General features: G+C 40.5%; 1 protein-coding gene across 1 annotated transcript in view; it reads right to left on the bottom strand.

The window, feature by feature from the left end:
* DYM (dymeclin) overlaps nt 1-17641 on the bottom strand; it is a 334108-nt gene that overhangs the window by 50227 nt on the left and 266240 nt on the right. The window contains exons 15-16 of the mRNA XM_080821087.1: nt 14952-15134; nt 2789-2902 (exon numbers count right to left, since the gene is read on the bottom strand). Coding sequence (XP_080677213.1) covers nt 2789-2902; nt 14952-15134 — 297 coding nt within the window. The remainder of the gene's footprint in view (nt 1-2788; nt 2903-14951; nt 15135-17641) is intronic.

The raw sequence follows: 17641 nt of genomic DNA, 5'->3' as shown, positions 1-17641 counted from the left end.
ACTTTCTACAATAGGAATCCTTTCAATCTATTTTCCGACGTTGTGGATTTGAGTCCCTCTGCCATCCGGTGCTCTTCTCACACTTACGATCACGTACTGAACTAACACCTGTCCTGATTCAACTTCTACCCACTGTCCTCTGGCCTACAACGCACTGCGTAGTTCCTCCTTTACAGAATCGTCCTTACAGTAGCTGAACACAGTTTCTCTATTTTCCTGAAGTCCTCCCTTCTCAGGCTATACATCCTCTCTTCCTCACCGTCCTTGAATTACAAGTTCTTTCCAGTAACGTCACCCGCTTCTGCACACAGCTTGGTTTACTGACTTGATGCTTGCCACATTGCTCCCATATCCTACAGTGCTCTTCCGAACGCCTGTTTCAGGCTCGTTAAATATCCCTACATTCTCGGTCCATGCAGGGAGTCTTCCGACCTTACTTCTTAAGTGAAACCCAGCTCTCCCCTTAGGACTCTGTATCCCCCAGAGCCTTCGGAAGTTAGACGCTGCTCATTCTTTCACATTCCGGACTTCTACCAGGGTCTGGAGGTGGGGGTGGTGCTTTGCTTTCATTATTGTTTCATGATTGTTTCCTGGCTATTATTCCTCTACCTCTAAACAGAAAGCTCTGCCCCTATGAGGCTGGTACCAGCTTCCTCTGGCCCACGCGGCTGGCACCTACTGCCTTCTGGGCTATGGTCCCCTTGGCTCCAGCATCTGACTCACAGTCTTTCTCTCCACCCCACAGCTTATTGCCCTGAGGGACTATGAAGCCTATGTGAGTGGGCCATCCTCGGCTTCCCAGTCATGCGCTGCTCAACCACACTGACTTCCGTTCACAGGCATAGCACTTCCGTCCCTCACTCACGGCCAAGGCCAGACCGTGTCATCACTGAGCTATGCTCAACTTCTGATGTCTTCAGTCTAAATATACTGTTCTTGAGGCCCATTGCCATGACTTCCACCATACCCACTCTTTGCTTGCACTCAAAGCCCCTTCCCGAAGCTTCTGTGACCCTCTCCTTCCAGCCTCCTGAGAGCTCCACTTCTCTCTCGACTTAGCTTAGACACCAAGATCCACCACTGCCTGCGAGCAGCCACTCCCATCTTTACGGATTTCTGTATTGGATCCCATGGAGCAGTTCAAGTAAATTGGAAAACCCGTGCACGCACATGCAAACACACACACACACACACACACACACACACACACACACCCCTCAGAACAAAAAGTCCTCCGAAGCCTTACTTCACATAAGAGTGGAAACCATATGAATTCTTACATTCACAGAATTGTCAGGAAGGGAGGCAAATCCCAGCAGGAGGGTCTGGCGAGCTGTCACCACCAGTGTTCACTTTACTGCCACACGGTGGTGCCATTCCAGCTGATAAACACGAACCCCACTGCTCTTTCCTTTCCAGAGAACTTCTCTAAGTGGTTACGATGACTCACGTGCTATTGTTTTACAAACTCTGTTGTTATAACTGAAAATATTTTCATCTCCTACAACAATCTCTCTCTCAAGCCTTCATAAGCAGTGGTGTTCTGTGATAGTGCTGAAAACATGGCCCCCAAAACAGTCACTCTGGACCAGAAGTTAGCTGTGATAAAACACTATGATGAAGAAGGCCACGTGCCTGCTAGGATGCCCTGTGTTTTTAATTCGGGAACGAGCACTCCAAAAAACTGAGAGGTGATAAAGGCAAACACTAATAAGAAGCGTTAAAGCAAAGACAGGCTACCGTGCTGCACGTCTTGAGATGCCACTCAATGTGCCCTTCACGTCTTTTCTTATGAGAAGATTAGTCTTGGAGTAAGAGTTTTATATCATGAGATCACTTTGGAAACACACTGACATGCAAAAGGAAGTGTGTTCTTTTTTTTTTTTAAATAAGGGTTTTTTGGTTTTTTGTTTTTTTTTTTTTTGTTTTTTGTTTTTTTTTTAATTTGGAAGAGAGCACACGCGAGAGAGCATGCACAAGCAGGGGGAGCAGCAGGCAGAGAGGGAGAGGGAGAGGCAGGCTTCCCACTGAGCAGGGAGACTGACGTGGGATTCGATCCCAGGACCCTGGCTGGAATCATGACCTGAGCTGAAGGCAGATGCTTAACCAACTGAGCTACCCAGGTGCCCCGGAAGTGCCTTCTTAAGATACAATAGTTCCCCTACCTATGCAAGAAATGCTTCTCTTTCCAGAGCTACATGCAGGCAGGCAGTGAATGTCGTGGGGACTCGGAGTGTGGACTTTGGAGCCAGACTGCCTGAGCACAAATCTCCCAGTTCCACACTTTTCTAGTTGTGTGGTTTTCGGGAAGTCATTAACCTCTCTGTGCATCTGAAAAGTTAGGGCCAAACACTACCTACCTGTAAGGCTCGTGCGGATGGAAGGAGTTCATAACTGAGCCGCTTGCAGCTCCACGGGGCCCTGAGGACACACCACATGTGGGCCAGCGGTGGCAGTCAGCATCCCCACCACCAGTGGGGCCTTCCCATCAATGCTTGATACTTACAAGACCGAATTATTTCACTGGGTCAAAAAACATACGGTGCTTCTTTATTCCCAGTATATGGCTTACTCACAGTATATGAAGGTGTTAGTCCTCCTTTGGCAAGACTGTCAGACTCCTCTGCATCGCTGTTCTGTGTGCCAGCATGGAGGAGAGGACGAAGTGCTTAAAGAGCCTTTCCTAGCGCCAGTACTAGAAAGTGGGACGCCTCTGCCCAGCGTCTGCTCAGACACAAACGCTCAGCCCAAGTGATACCCCAGGGCGAGGTTCCTTCTCCAGTCTTACCTTCAGCCGGTCTTTGGGCAGCGCGACAGCCCCCTGCTTGATGATTTCCAGGACCCGCTCCACCGACAGCTCAGCCCCCGCCTGCAGCAGTCGTGAGCTGAAGAAGGTGATCACCTGGAATGCAAAGGGTTCGTTTATGAACAAGTAGTTGTACCAGCTGTGTTTTTAGGAGGCGCCCTGCTCCCATGGAGGTCCCACTTCCCAGGGTGACCCGGCTTGACTTCACGAGCTCTCCTCCGCGCTGTCCTGTCTGAAGGGGTCGAGGACTGCGTCAGAGCCGGCCTCGGAGCCCTCCGGGCTGATGCCCCCCACTGTGGCTGCGGCAAGCCTCCCGAGCCCGGCTCTTTCTGCCTGCGGCCTCGCCCTTCCTTAGCCAGACTTCAGTGAGAGGGCAGCCCCCCTCAGAAGGTGGGAAGAGAATGCTACAGCTTTAAACCCGTCAATTTTGAGGCTTACTAGTAACTCTCAAAAAAAAAAAAAAAGGCTTAAATGAGAAAGGAATTGAAGCTAATGGTGAAAATGATGTTCAGGGGATTGTTTATGAATTTAATTTATTCACTGCACTCTTCTCCCTGAGCAACGCGATAATGAACAGCAAGCTAGGACTTCTCGTTTTGTGCCCCAGCGCAGCCGGATGCTGGTAACACAGGAGCATTCTCAATGTAACACTGTCCTTTAATATCTGTCCCTCAAAGTGAAAAGAATGTCATTATTTTTTTGAGGAAATCATTTTAAGATCACGATGCTAATAAATCAAGAAGACTATATGTCTTTTTCTTTTTATTCAAGAGAGTAACTTAAGTATTTATAGTCAGACACGCAAAAATATAAAAATGTTCTGTTAAAAATTATACATTTTCATGTATAGGTTTTCTGTTTTATATGTAAAAGATAAACACTAGTGTAAAGAGATTACCTAACTGTAAAAACAAAATAGTTTTTTAATACTCATTAAAGTATGATCATTAAAACTAATCTGGACGATTAGCTATCCTGTGCCTTACTAATCCTGAAGGCTTCACATTATCAGCAGCAAACACAGTACTGGTCACAGTAAGGACACTGTTTATCATAGTAAGTCCAAATCTGTAACGCAAACATGCTGCCTGGTAATTTCTGTGCATCCGGCTCTGGTGAGATGAGGCTGGTTCATTGCTGCTTCTACCCTGTAACGTAGCGCCTGTTCTAGGATGAGGGGGACATCAGCTCAGCCATTTCCTTCTTGACACGTGTACTTATATTGTACTGCCTTTGATTTGTGGTTCTTTTGCAGGAACCATACCCACCCTCCCTTTAGAGGGTTTATTTAGTTAAATCTAGATATTATAACCATCAATAACATACATTACAAGGACCTGTAAGTGAGTGATAGGTGAGAGCACCAGCCAAGCCTTCCAAGCTGAGAACCCCCCTCTCCTCCTGGGGATACTGTTGGCAGCTGGCACGGCTGAAGCCTGGCAGGTTGTCCGTGCTAATACTAAGAATGAGGAAAACTCCATGTGTTTATTTTTAGATGAAGAAAGGAAAGCTCTGATACTATCTTCCCAGGCTTCAGTGGATGGTGGCTGCGACCTCTGGGGTGTGTGTACCCATCCACTTTGGAGATTCTGGATGGAGATAACAAAATGTGTACAATCAAAGCTAGGCAGACGGCACAGCGCTCAAGCATGGGTACCTCAGGCCACCATGAGAGAGTACGGACACGTCGCATCATCAAAGCAGCAAGTGATGCAATGGGAATCTACTTTGGTTCACTCTGTGGTCTACACAGACTTGCCTCTAAGCCTCAAGGAACTCGTGTTCCCAGTGGGAGAGCCGTGGAGCAGGCAAGAGACTCCCTCTCTAAATAAGTTCCTGTTTTCAAACTGGCTCTCATTTGTATGTCTTAGGCGGATATTCAGTTCTTGCATTTGGATGCACACTACTTTAAAAAATGATAAAACTACCAACTTCCAGGAGAAAAGTAAATTTATGCATCGAAAGCAAAGGGAACGGACAGCTACTGCATGTTTACTATAGCCGGAGAGCTCCTCTATTAATTAATTCTCGTCACAATCCAACAAGCTGATGAAAGCTCTGTCCTACAGACTCTCCGGGATGAGAGAGCGAGTTGCTTGACCCAAGTCAACCAGGTAAGTGTCCGAAGTGGGACTGGTACTTGGATGTTCCTTCTCACTTTACCATGTTGTCTCCAGCAATTCTTGAGTAACAAAAGGCTTCGTTTTCTTCATGGAAAATATTCGAGATGAAAGGTTTAAGTTGCGTAGCCCCAAATTTCATTTGGAGTCAGGCTGCACCATTAACAAAGAATGTGAAATGAATTCATTCAAAGATACAACTTGTAATTCCTATCACCCAGTTAGAATTTTTGCAGACAACAGTGTATTTAGTGATGATGATTTTAATAGTTAGGTGGCTTTTACCTACTTTCATAGGAACCATTAAAATTGTTAAGATTGATGAACTTTTTCCCCTCTGAAAATGTTTGCAGAAGTTACAGTTAATAATAGAAAAAACTGAGAGTGAAACCTTTAGCAAAATGGGAATGAATGATATGTCAGTGCAATTTAAAGGCAACCTTTTCAGAGGAAGTTTCTTCTCCGTGGGTGTTACACAGCTTCCCTCCACCCACCATATTTGGCCACAATTCCTAAAATCTAAGTAGAGCACATTACCTTCAATTACACTATTAGTTGTGCACAGTAATTATCCAAGGTCATGTTCTGATTAATCAGCTGTACCCTTTGAGTAATGTCAAAATCACATTTAACAACCACTTATTATGAAACCAGTGAGTGATCACTAGAACACAGATTTATAGAAATGAGAAGTTAAAAAAAAAAAACGAGAAGCTTTTGTAGGGCAGATGAGGGTATGTATTAGGCATTCTTGCTTGCTAAATGGTCACTCTTCCAAAAGGTAAAAGTAGAGAGCTAAGCCATTTTCTTCTCTTCTATAAAAGATAATAAAAATGTTTTTAAAAGTGAAATCCATATGTTTTCTCATTGATCCTGGGTTTTCCTCAAGTTTTTGTGTCTTAATCAATACATGTGTTAACAACCTATTCAGTGGGAGAGATCTCCAGAAGATTTACAAAGAAAACAGACATTTTCAAGAAAGATGCAATGTAATTGGGAGGACAAGAAGCAGATTAAATAGGCATAATTAAACAGATTAGACATCATGGTACTGTGTACAACTTCAAACGACTGTGAAGTGCACAAAGTCAGAAGGCATAGTTGGGGTCCTGTCTCTGATACTGACAAGCTACCTGACTTGTAGAACTCAGGGTCTAGAGCACCTACCAGGTGTCAGAGGCTTAGGTTTAATTCCCAGCTCTGCTTATGAACGTAGACAGGTTATTTAACTTTTTTATGCCTCAGTTTCCTCATCTATAAGTGAGGAAAGATAGAGTGCCTGCCTCATGGATGGATACTGTTAGAATTAAATAAGTTAATACCTTCAAAGTGCAAAGAACAATGCCTGGCACATGGAAAGGGTTCATAAAATGTCATTATCATTGGGTGTATATCTCAGTATCTTCACTTATAAAATGAAAAAGTTGCCCTACCTACCACATAGGAAACACTTATAATACATGTGAAACTTAAGAATAAATCAAACCAGACAGGAGTAGCAAGTGTGATCTACTGAAAGTAAATTCCAGGAAAGTCTGCTGGTTAAAACCAACATGATCATTATCAGTTTAATGCATTACTGAGGGTCAATTTAAAACTCTTCTATTTTTTTTTTTTAAAAGATTTTATTTATTTGACAGAGAGGGAGGGAGAGAGAGAAAGAGAGAGAGAGAGCACCCACATGAGCAGATGCAGAGGGAGAGGGAGAAGCAGGCTCTCCGCTGAGCAAGGAGCCCAATGTGGGGCTCGATCCCAGGACCCTGGGATCATGACCTGAGCCAAAGGCAGCCGCTTAATCGACTGAGCCACCCAGGTGTCCCAAAACTCTTCTATTTTTACTTGGTGAGTTTATGTATTACCTTCCTCTTTCAAAAACAATTTGTATTTTATTATTTCCAGAAAATTTAAACAGTACAGTGTTGGGGAAGTTTTCATAGTTTGCAAAGTTTTCTTTTCTCATGAAAGAATGCTGAATTTTGACAAATGTTTTTTCTGCATGTATTGGGATGATTGTCTGGTTTTTATCCTTTAGCCGTTTAATTTTGTGAAGTACATCAGCCTTGAATTCCTGGGATGCATGATAACTGAGCATGTTGCATTATTCTTCTGATAACACTGCAAGATTTGATTTGCTATTTTGCTGAGGATTTTTTGTGTTTCTATTTATGAGTGATACTGACTTGTAATTTTCTTTACTTGTAAGGTCTTTATCTACGAGTAGCATTAGGATAATAACGTCCCCATAAAATGAGTTGGGAAGTATGTCCTCTTTTTGTATTATCTGGAGGAGTTTGTATTGAAATAGTAATATTTCTTTCTTAAAATTTGGAAGAATCCAAGGGTGAAGACATCCAGGCTCGGAGTTTTCTTTGTTGGAAAAATTTTAAATACTAATAATTCAGTATCGTTTAAAGATATAGAACTATTCAGATTATCTTTTTTTCATGAGTAAGCTCTGAAAGTTTGTGCCTTTCAAGGAATCTGTCCATTTGATCTAAGTCATCAAATTTATTGCCAGAAACTTATTCATAATATTACCTTATTATCCTTTCAATGTTCCTGCTATCATTCCTGTCACTGGTAATCTGTGTTTTCTTTCTTCTTCTGGGATTAATTTTGCTACAGATTTATCAGTTTTATAGTGTTAAGGTTTTTTTCCCTCCCAAATAACCAGCTTTTGCTAACACTGATTGTCTTTTCTTTTTTAATTTCACTGATTTTTTGTTCTTTCATTACTTCCTACCTTTTTCTTGCTTTGGATTTAATTTACTCTTTGAAGTTTCTTAATGTGGAATCTTATTAAGACCTTTCTTCTTTTCTAATAGAAGCACTTAATACTATAAATTTCCCTTTAGCTGTATTCCACAAATTTTGATATTTTTCATTTTCTTTTTTACTAACTTTATCATTTTTGCTGTTTCCTTCTATCTTTATTTTTTTAGTTTTGAATTTTTTGAACTTTTTTTTTCATGTTCATGTTCTTTTTTTTCATATTCAGTTAGCCACTGTATTGCTAAGTTTAAAATATGTTCTCTTTAGGGCACCTGGGTGGCTCACTTGGTTAAGCAATTACCTATGGCTCAGGCCATGATCCTGGAGTCCCAGGATCTAGTCCCACATCAGGCTCCCTGCTCAGCAGGGAATCTGCTTCTCCCTCTGACCTCTCCCTCATGTTCTCTCTCCCATTCTCCTTCTCTCTCAAATAAATAAATAAAATCTTTTTTTTAAAAGATTTTATTTATTTATTTGACAGACAGAGATCACAAGTAGGCAGAGAGGCAGGCAGAGAGAGAGAGGGAGGGAGGAGGAAGCAGGCTCCTCGCTGAGCAGAGAGCCTGATGCGGGGCTCAATCCCAGGACCCTGAGATCATGACCCGTGCCGAAGGCAGAGGCTTTAACCCACTGAGCCACAGGTGCCCCAATAAATAAAATCTTAAAAAAAAAAATATGTTCTGTTTACCTTTGGCCTCCTCTCTTTGATGTACAGGTGTACTGTTTACTTTCCAAATATCTGGGGGTATTTTCCAGATATATCTCTTACTGATTTCTAGTTTAATTTCATTGTGGTCAAAGAACATACTCTATTATGATTTTAAATCTTTTAAATTTGTTGAGGTTTGTTTTATGGTCCTGTATATGGTCTATCCTAGGGACTGTTCCATGATGATGATGGGTACAATGTTTTATAAATGTCAATTAAATCAAGTCGGTAGTATTGTTTGGGTCTTCTATATTGTTACTAATTTTCTATTTATTGTATCACTTACTGAGGAAGAAGTGTTGACTTCTCCAATTAAAATTATGGATTTGTTGGGGCGCTTGGGTGGCTCAGTGGGTTAGGCCTCTGCCTTCGGCCCAGGTCATGATCTCAGGGTCCTGGGATCGAGCCCCACATCAGGCTCTCTGCTCAGCGGGGAGCCTGCTTCCCCCTCTCTCTCTGCCTGCCTCTCTGCCTACTTGTCATCTCTCTCTCTCAAATAAATAAATAAAATAAAAAAAAAATTATGGATTTGCTAATTCCTTCTTGCAAATCTATCAGTTTTTTTGCATATTTTGAAAGCTCTGTTGTTAGGTGCATCCATATCTAAGACTGTTATGTCTCCTTGCTAAACTGACCCCTTTATCATCACACGGTTGTCCCTCTTTATCTCTGGCAATGCTTCTTTTAATGAGGTCTACATAGCTGATTGTATACTAACTCCAGCTCTCTTTTAATTAGTGCTTACATGATAAAACTTCTTTCAGCCTTTGACTTTTAACCTACCTAGCTCTATTTACAGTAAGTTTCTTACAGAGAGAGAACATAGATTTTATCTTTTATCCAATCTGAAAATCTCTTTTAATTGAGGCATTAATGGGATTGTTGACATGACTGGATTTAAATCTCCCACACTGCTTGTCATTTTTCTTTGTTCCACTATTATTTAGTCTGCTTTTTCCACCTGCCTTTGGATTAAATATAATTTATAATTCCATTTTATCTCTATCTTGGGCATACCAGTTCTCTCTCTCTCACTCTTTTTTTTTTTTTTTTGGTGGTTGGCCTAGAGTTTATAACAGCCATCTTGCATTTATCAGTCTACCTTCAAATAATACCATAGCATTTCACGTTGTCAAGAACTCAAGAATTTTGCCCTACTTGCAAGTGAACAAGTCAGTTTTGTGGATCCTGGAAGGATATGGAGATTTCTGGGTCAGTGATGAAGGACAGCTGTTTGTCAAACAATAGCAGCGACCAGAACATTAGCATTTTTTTTAATGGGTTCTCCAAGCCCCAATTTGCATAAAAGTGGTTTGATGAGGGATGGGTGACTCCCTCACATGTAGTGGGTTATAATATAGGAAGAGAACTCTGAGCTTAGGGAACCCAAATCTTTTACAATGGTCAGTAAGTAGGTTTACCTCTTGCTCCTGAGGGAGACACAGACATGCCCCCACCCCACCCCTATGGTTCTCTTTGCCTGGCAGACTCTGACCCTAGATTATCTGTGCGGCTCACTCTCTACCTCCTTCAAGTCTTAGCTCAGATGCACCTTCTTGGAGAGACTTTCTCTGACTACGCTCTTTGGACCTGCAATTCCCCACCCCTACTCCGACCAGCACTCATTCCTCTTCTTTTTTTTTGGGGGGGGGCTCAAGAAACTTGGTCGATGTTGATGTCATTTACTGAGATAAGGAAGACTGCACAAGGAAGAGCTGATTCATTTTGTTTGACTTTTTGAAGAAAATAAGGAATTCTGATCGAACCTTCTTCAACATTTGTGGGATTGTCAGGTAGGCAACTGGACGCACTTGTCTGGAGCTCAGTAAGGACGGTCGGGTTCGGAAATACACAAAATCTAACATGACTTTTACACTGCCCAGAGATAAGAACAGTTCTTGCCTTTAACACACTGCACATGTTACTATTAATTGCCTCTGCTCTTTACTTATATTCAGCTATGAAATTCCTTTCACATCTTCTCTCATTTGGTGTCACAATTCTATTGTCCTGTTCCTTAATTCACCCAGATCATATCACCTATGGGTTAGATGGGAGGGATATACAGCAGTGGCTCATAGATATCTGGTCATTTGGAAAACATGTTGGAAGGATCTGCGGAAGTTGAAAGTGCTCCAAGGTTAGTGCCTCCTGTCTCAGATATTCAACACTGCTGACTGTCTTAATGAAAAATATCAACTCTGAACTCCTTGTCAGCTAAAAATAACAGTAATTCAGATTCTCTTTTACCAATACTTTTCAAGGTTAACTCCATGAAAAAAGATATAGCAAAGGCTTGCTGGAGCCAAATTTCAGGGGCATTTAGGGCAGGGAAGGGGAAGGCAAAGTGCTGAAAGAAGCAAAAAGTAGAGATGCTATTTACAGCTCTGACATGGCATTCTTTTCAAAATATGCAAAAGAGTTTAAACAACTTTTTGAATGAACTTCCATTGTGCCTGCACTATTTTGGATGGCAGTATTCAACAAAAAACTGTTGGACAACCTGACCATTTGAAATTTTACTTTAGGTTTATCTAAGTGCACACTGTAAGCATGGAGTTTCTAATCTGGCTTCAAGGCCCGGCTGAGTGACTTACCGGCTAAGTGACCTTGGGCCAACAATTTTTCCTCTTAAGCCCTGCCGGGCCTCCCTGTTTTAGGGGTCACATGAGATACTGTATATGCAAATTATCTACAATCAGGACCTACTCGAATATGTAATCATCATTTAAGACAATGATTCTTAGGCTGGGATTTGTGTAAAAATCACCTGAGAAACTGTCACTCAACATCCTGGTTTTCTTATCCACTAAGTGGGATAATCAAACCTAGTTTACTGTTTACTGGTTTAAGAGGAATTAAAAAAAAAAAAAAAGGAGAAGAAAAAAAAGAGATAATGTATATGAAAGTACTTAGCCTCATTCCTAGCACTTAGCAGGTGCTCAACAACATTCAGGCATTTATTTGTGTAGTTTAAAGAAGCGCGTAACAGCATATGGCCAAATGTTTACCATAAGAGGCCCTTTCTGCTGAATACATGGGAGTATAAGTGGCCCATTCTTCTGTCAGCCACAGGAAAGTGAACCCTGGATGTAAGTCCAATTAACACCCTGCTTCCATTTCCACATGGTCATCCACCGTGTGATACGCAGTGAGGTCCCTTCTTTTCCTCACCTGCACCTTGATCTTCACGTCTTTCAAAGGAGACTAAGTTTTGAATGGGGGTAGTGTAAACCCTTTCCATGGTTCTCGTGTGCCTTTTCAAAAACGAATAATGGTCTTTCTGAGATGTTTTTAAGGATGTCAACTGTTAATCACCTTGTTACTAAGAAGGATCCTCAGTTCTATCATTGGGGGAATAAAGACTGATTTGACATCAGAAGTGATTTTGAGAGAGAGAAAGAGAACTGTGAAGTCTCCAGGTTTGTGGATATGGCTAGATGTTTTCAGGCAGTGAGTGAGAAACTGTGGGAACATTTAGCGAAGGGGTACAGTAGTTAGGCCTGATGATTACAAACACGAGCATGGGCTTTGTCATCAAACTGCCTGGTCTGAGTCCTGGCTCTATGACTTTCTGAATGTGTGACTGTGAGCAAGTAAAAATCTTTCTAAGCTGGTTTATCTATAAATTGAAAATTAAAATGAAATATACCTCATTCACACCCTTTTCCCAGAAAGCTACTACGTGGTCTATGCTCCCACCAACACAGAGCAGTAAACCAAGAAAGAGGAAGACAGAGCGGCCGATGTCAATCAGAAGAGCCAAGTGAAGGAAATTCCCAAGAAGATGCCACAGCTGGGCATGAGAACCAGAGCACAACATGGCTGGGGCAAAAAGCAGGAAGCAGGTCTCCAAGAAAAGGATAGAAATGAAAATTTTATTGGGTCTGCTTGACCATTTTGAGAGGAGTTTAGAGTTATGTCTGGAAGTCTGAGGCTGTATGAGAGACTAGATGTCTGTAACACATAATCGAGAAATTTGCCTAGAATCCAGAGCACATCAAGTATCTGCAAGAAAATAAACAACAGAAAAACTGGAAAAGGACTTGAATGGAAACTCACAAAAGAGGAAATCCAAATTGGGGGGCGGGGGAATATTCATCCTCAATGGGAATCAAGAAACTATAGATGGAAACTATAATGAGATGCCATCACAAAACTGACAAAACTAAGTGTTCATGGGAAGTAACAGAACCTCTCACACACCACTGGTCGGACAGTCAAATGGTAGGACCCCACATTAAACAGTCTGGCATCATACCCACTGCCCAGGAATTCCACTTCTGGGTGTCCATCCAAGAAAGAGGTATGTGCATATGCTTACTTACGACCGAACTTGCATATTTCTACCTGTGTGAGCATACAATGATTGAATGTCTTCCTGAATATGAGTAACACAAGGCCAAGGATGTTGGCTCTTGGGTTTACTCTTGTGCCTGGTACTGTGAATCATTATTAGTTACTCAAGGAATGATTGTGGAATCATGAAAACATGAATTCAAAAAGACATATGCACCCCCATGTTTAAAGCAGCATTATTTACAATAGCCAAATTATGGAAGCAATCTAAGTGTCCACTGATTGATGAGTGGATAAAGAAGATGTGGTACAGACACACAATGGAATATTATTCAGCCATAAAAAGAATGACATCTTGCCATTTGCGACCACATGGATGGATCTAGAGGGTATAATGCTAATGAAATACGTCAGAGAAAGAAAAACCATATGACTTCACTCATCCGTGGAATTTAAGAAACAAAACAAAGAAAAAAAGAGACAAACCAAAAAACAGACTTTTAACTATAGAGAACAGACGGTTACCAGAGGAGAGATGGGTGGGAGGATGGGTGAAACGGGTGAAGGAGATTAAGAGTACACTTATCCTGATGAGCACTGAGTAATGCACAGAACTGCTGAGTCACTGTATTGTACAGCTCAAACTAATACAATGCGATACATCAGTTACACTGGAATTAAACAAAAGGAAAAAATAGAAATATCCTACATATAGTTTTCCTCAGAACTGTTTTCATACAATATCTTCAGCATTTAAGATTTATTTATTTATTTATTTATTTTTCAGGCGGAGATCACAAGTAGGCAGAGAAGCAGGCAGAGGGCGGGGGGCAAGCAGGCTCCCTGCTGAGCAGAGAGCCCGATGCGGGGCTTGATCCGATCCCAGGACTCTGGGATCATGACCTGAGCCGAAGGCAGAGGCTTTAACCCACTGAGACCCCAGCATTTAGTAAGCATTAGCATTTAGTAAGATGATCCTATTATATATGGATGATTTTTTTTTTCCTACTCATTTGCTCTACTACAATAAATAAATTACCAATAAGAAATGTTAGTTGTTTTCCAGAGTTGAATGCTACCTGTTCATGGTATTTGGTTTGCTTGACAAATTACTGAATATATTTTTTGCCATTTTCTTTAAGTTTTTCTCTAGTATCCTAATGAAAGAGATTAATCTGTGAGGAAAAAAATAGTTGTTGAATCAAACTGAATTAGAAAACACTAATACAACAACAGAAAATTTAGCAAAAATACCTTTAGAAAAGATAGAAAGTAAAAGTCTACAGACCTGTGAAAAATATTCTACCATAGTAGAAAAGAAATTAGCCAAAATTATAATGAAATGCCGGTTTTGGTATAAAAAGACAAATACTAAAATAAGTATAATACTCAAAGCTGCAAGAGTGTACGTAGTGGGACAGGCCCTCTCATAAATCAGGTGTGGAAATATAAGATGTTTTACAGGTGCATAAACTGCCCAGTGTTTCTGGAAAGCAATCTGGCAGCATGTGTTGAGTCTTAAAAATACAGATACCGTGACAAAAATTAGTATAATTCTAGTCCTAAAACTATGCCAAAAATGTAACTGAAAAATAAGTTGAGATAAGATTTATTTACAAACTGTTCATAAATTATGAAGTAACATAAAGTAAGTGAAACACCCAAAATGAGTAATAATGGGATAATGGTTAAATATTCTTTTGAGGGGTGCCTGGGTGGCTCAGTGGGCTAAGACTTTGCCTTCGGCTCAGGTCATGGTCTCAGGGTCCTGGGATCGAGCCCTGCATCAGGCTCTCTGCTTGGCAGGGAGCCTGCTTCCCCCCGCCCCCCTCCCCCCACCTGCCTCTCTGCCTACTTGTGATCTCTGTCAAATACATAAATAAAATCTTTAAAAATAAATAAGTAATCTTTTGGGACATCCATAATACAGGTTATACAGATATTAAAATGGGAGATTTTCAAAGAATTGATGATACCACAGAAAAATGCTGATGATCTAAATGCTAAGTAAAAATGGCAGAATACAGAACTATATAAAGAATGATCTCAATTCTATTAAATATATGTGTGTGTGTGTATAATATACACAGACAGAATACAATAATTACTATGGCAGAAAAAACTACAAATATACACTTTATGTTCAAAGAAAGGATTTTAACTTTCGTAGTTTTTGGCAAGGTTTCTTCAACTTTTGCTGCTTTGATACTTAAAAAAGAATCATAATGTCTCCATTTACACTTACCAGATCGATATTCTGCATTATATCCTGAAATGAAGGATGCGTTCGAAACTGTTCAAAGAGATCTCGTTTGTAAAGCAGTGCATACACCAAGTTTGGATTGTGGTGAAGAGAATTTGTCAGGCAGGAATTGATGATCTCTAACATCATTCGAATCACTTCTTCGATGACATTCAAGTCTTGTGCCTAATAAAGAAAGAAAAGCCACACGCACAGTGTTTTTCTCCTTAACACAGAATTAATCAAAACGAGAGTAACTGCTTTAAAATTGAAACTTTAGGGGCACTTGGGTGGCTCAGCTGGTTAACTGTCTGCCTTCAGGCTCAGGTCATGATCCCAGGATTCTGGGATGGAGTCCCATATGGGGGCTCCCTGCTCAGGAGGGGGACCTGCTTCTCCCTCTGCCTGCCGCTCCTCTAGTTTGTGCTCTCTGACAAATAAATAAAATGTTAAAAAAAATTATAACATTGAAAAGATAATGCAAAAGAACCTGTCCAGGTGACTTTTGTCAAGAATCTTCAGAATTAGGTTTATCACTTAATAAAGTATTTGAGTAAAAATCCTTTGAATTCAGATGGTCTCAATTAGGAACTGAACATACTAATATATAGACTTGCCAATCTGGAAGGAAATTTGGGGCTTCCTTCCCCTCCCTTACTAGATCCTTACTGGCCTTCTCATTGTAGCATCACCCTAAATCATGAGACTTCCACAGTGCAAAGTGGTGGTTGGGTCTTACCAAGTCCAAGAAAAGTGCCTAATTCAGAACATGACCTCACTTCTCTACACTGTCATTTCAACCTTTCTATTTACAGATAAATTGCCTATTGTTTTGTCTCTTTTTCCTCAGTCAACAGTCTTTGGGAATCTAAACAAGTAACAGTTACAAGATGGCAAAAACAATCAACAAATCTCTTGGAAGAAAGAACAATGGAAGGAGCAAAAATACAGGTAAATACAATGGACTTTCCTTTTCCTCTTGAGTTTTCTAAATTATGTTTCAAAGTTGTAGCAAAAAATTATGACATTGTCTGATGTGGTTCTCAACATATATAAGGGAATATATAAGACAATTATATTGTAAAACAGGGAGGGCAAAAGGATATAAAGACAGAAAAGGTTTCTACTCTTGAATTGCTAAACATCAACAATACTAGATTGTGACAAGTCATGCATGCATACTCTTTATAGCAAATCTACAGAAATCCACACAAAAATACTACACATACATCAAAATGGAATTCTAAAAAACTGTTCAAGTTTTTTGGGCAGGCAGAAAAACAAGACAGACATATGAAAAAGAGGGAACAAACAGAAAAAAGCGAAATGGCAGACTTTGGCAGAGTAGATAAAAAACACAAGATGCAACTATATATGCTACCTGTAAGAAATTTCAAATAAAACTCACTTCAAATATAGTTAGGTCGAAAACAAAAGGATGGAAAATGATATATACCATGTAAATATTAATTGAAAAATTAATCTGGTAGTGACAGATGAAGTACAACTCAAAGACTGTGGCCTGCAGAGTAAAAAATATTTACTATCTGGTCCAGTAAATAAAAAGCTATGCTTATTCCCACACAATTTATCTCAGCCCATACAGCATATACAGAGTATAATGTCCAGCATTCAACCAAAATGTATGAGACAAACAGGTAAAAATAACCCACATCCAAGAGACAAATGGGCAGTATCAGACAGAGCTACAAAGATAATAAAAATATCAAACAAGAAATTTAAATGAACTATGATTTACAAAATCTATATATGAATCTACATATGTTTGGATCGATGGGGAATTTCAGTGGAGTTGAAAACTGTAAGAAAGTGACAAATGTAAATGCTAGAATTTAAAAGATACATGGTATTAGCAGTAAAGAACACCTAGATGGTTCAACAGTGGACTTAACAGAGTCTTTTTTTTTTTTAAGATTTTATTTATTTATTTGAAGAGGTAATGGCTGAGCATTAAAATAATGAAAGAATCAAACACTGGTCCAAGAAACTCAGAGACTATCTCCCAAATCCACTCAAAACAAAACAAAACAAAAACACACACATAAACACATCATCTTAAACTATGAAAACTAAAGACAAAGAGGAAATCTTGAAGGCAGCCAGAGGAGGAAAAACACATGAAATATGGAGACACAAAGATCAGAATTACAGTAGACAGCTCATGAGAAATTAGGCAAGCCGATCTAAAGTGAGTGGCGCCATTACAGTGTTGAACAGGAGTCTAGCCACCCTTGGTCACTTCTGATGGAAAAAAGAAATTGAAAATAAAGTTGCTCAAAGACACCTTGAAGCTGAAACCCTGAGTCACACTTTTTGGGCCAACTCCTCTTGGAATCACTCTTCTAATTTGCCTGGTACTTTGGACAGAGCAATGGCGCTTCCCAGCCTGGGTCTCTTTCAGGCTCTGGCTCTCAGTAAGGTTGGCCCCTGAAGCTTCTCCTCCTCTGTGGTGAGGGCAGTATGCATTAAGCTGAAAAGTTACTTTCCAAATGTGAGGAAGAGGTCAGACTGCTGGTTCAGAACTGGGGAATTATCTGGAATGTTTTACAAATGGTCGCTACATCAACAACAAAAAAGATAATTACAAAATGTATACATTACAACACGTTTTTAAAAACACTTAGCATGGGGGCACCTGGGTGGCTCAGTGGGTTTAAGCCTCTGCCTTCGGC

This window comes from Martes martes (assembly GCF_963455335.1).
Source record: "Martes martes genome assembly, chromosome: 13".
NCBI classification, from domain to species: Eukaryota; Metazoa; Chordata; class Mammalia; order Carnivora; family Mustelidae; genus Martes; species Martes martes.
The sequence above is the reverse complement of the archived record's forward strand: the minus strand, read 5'-3'. Positions and strand labels throughout refer to the sequence as shown.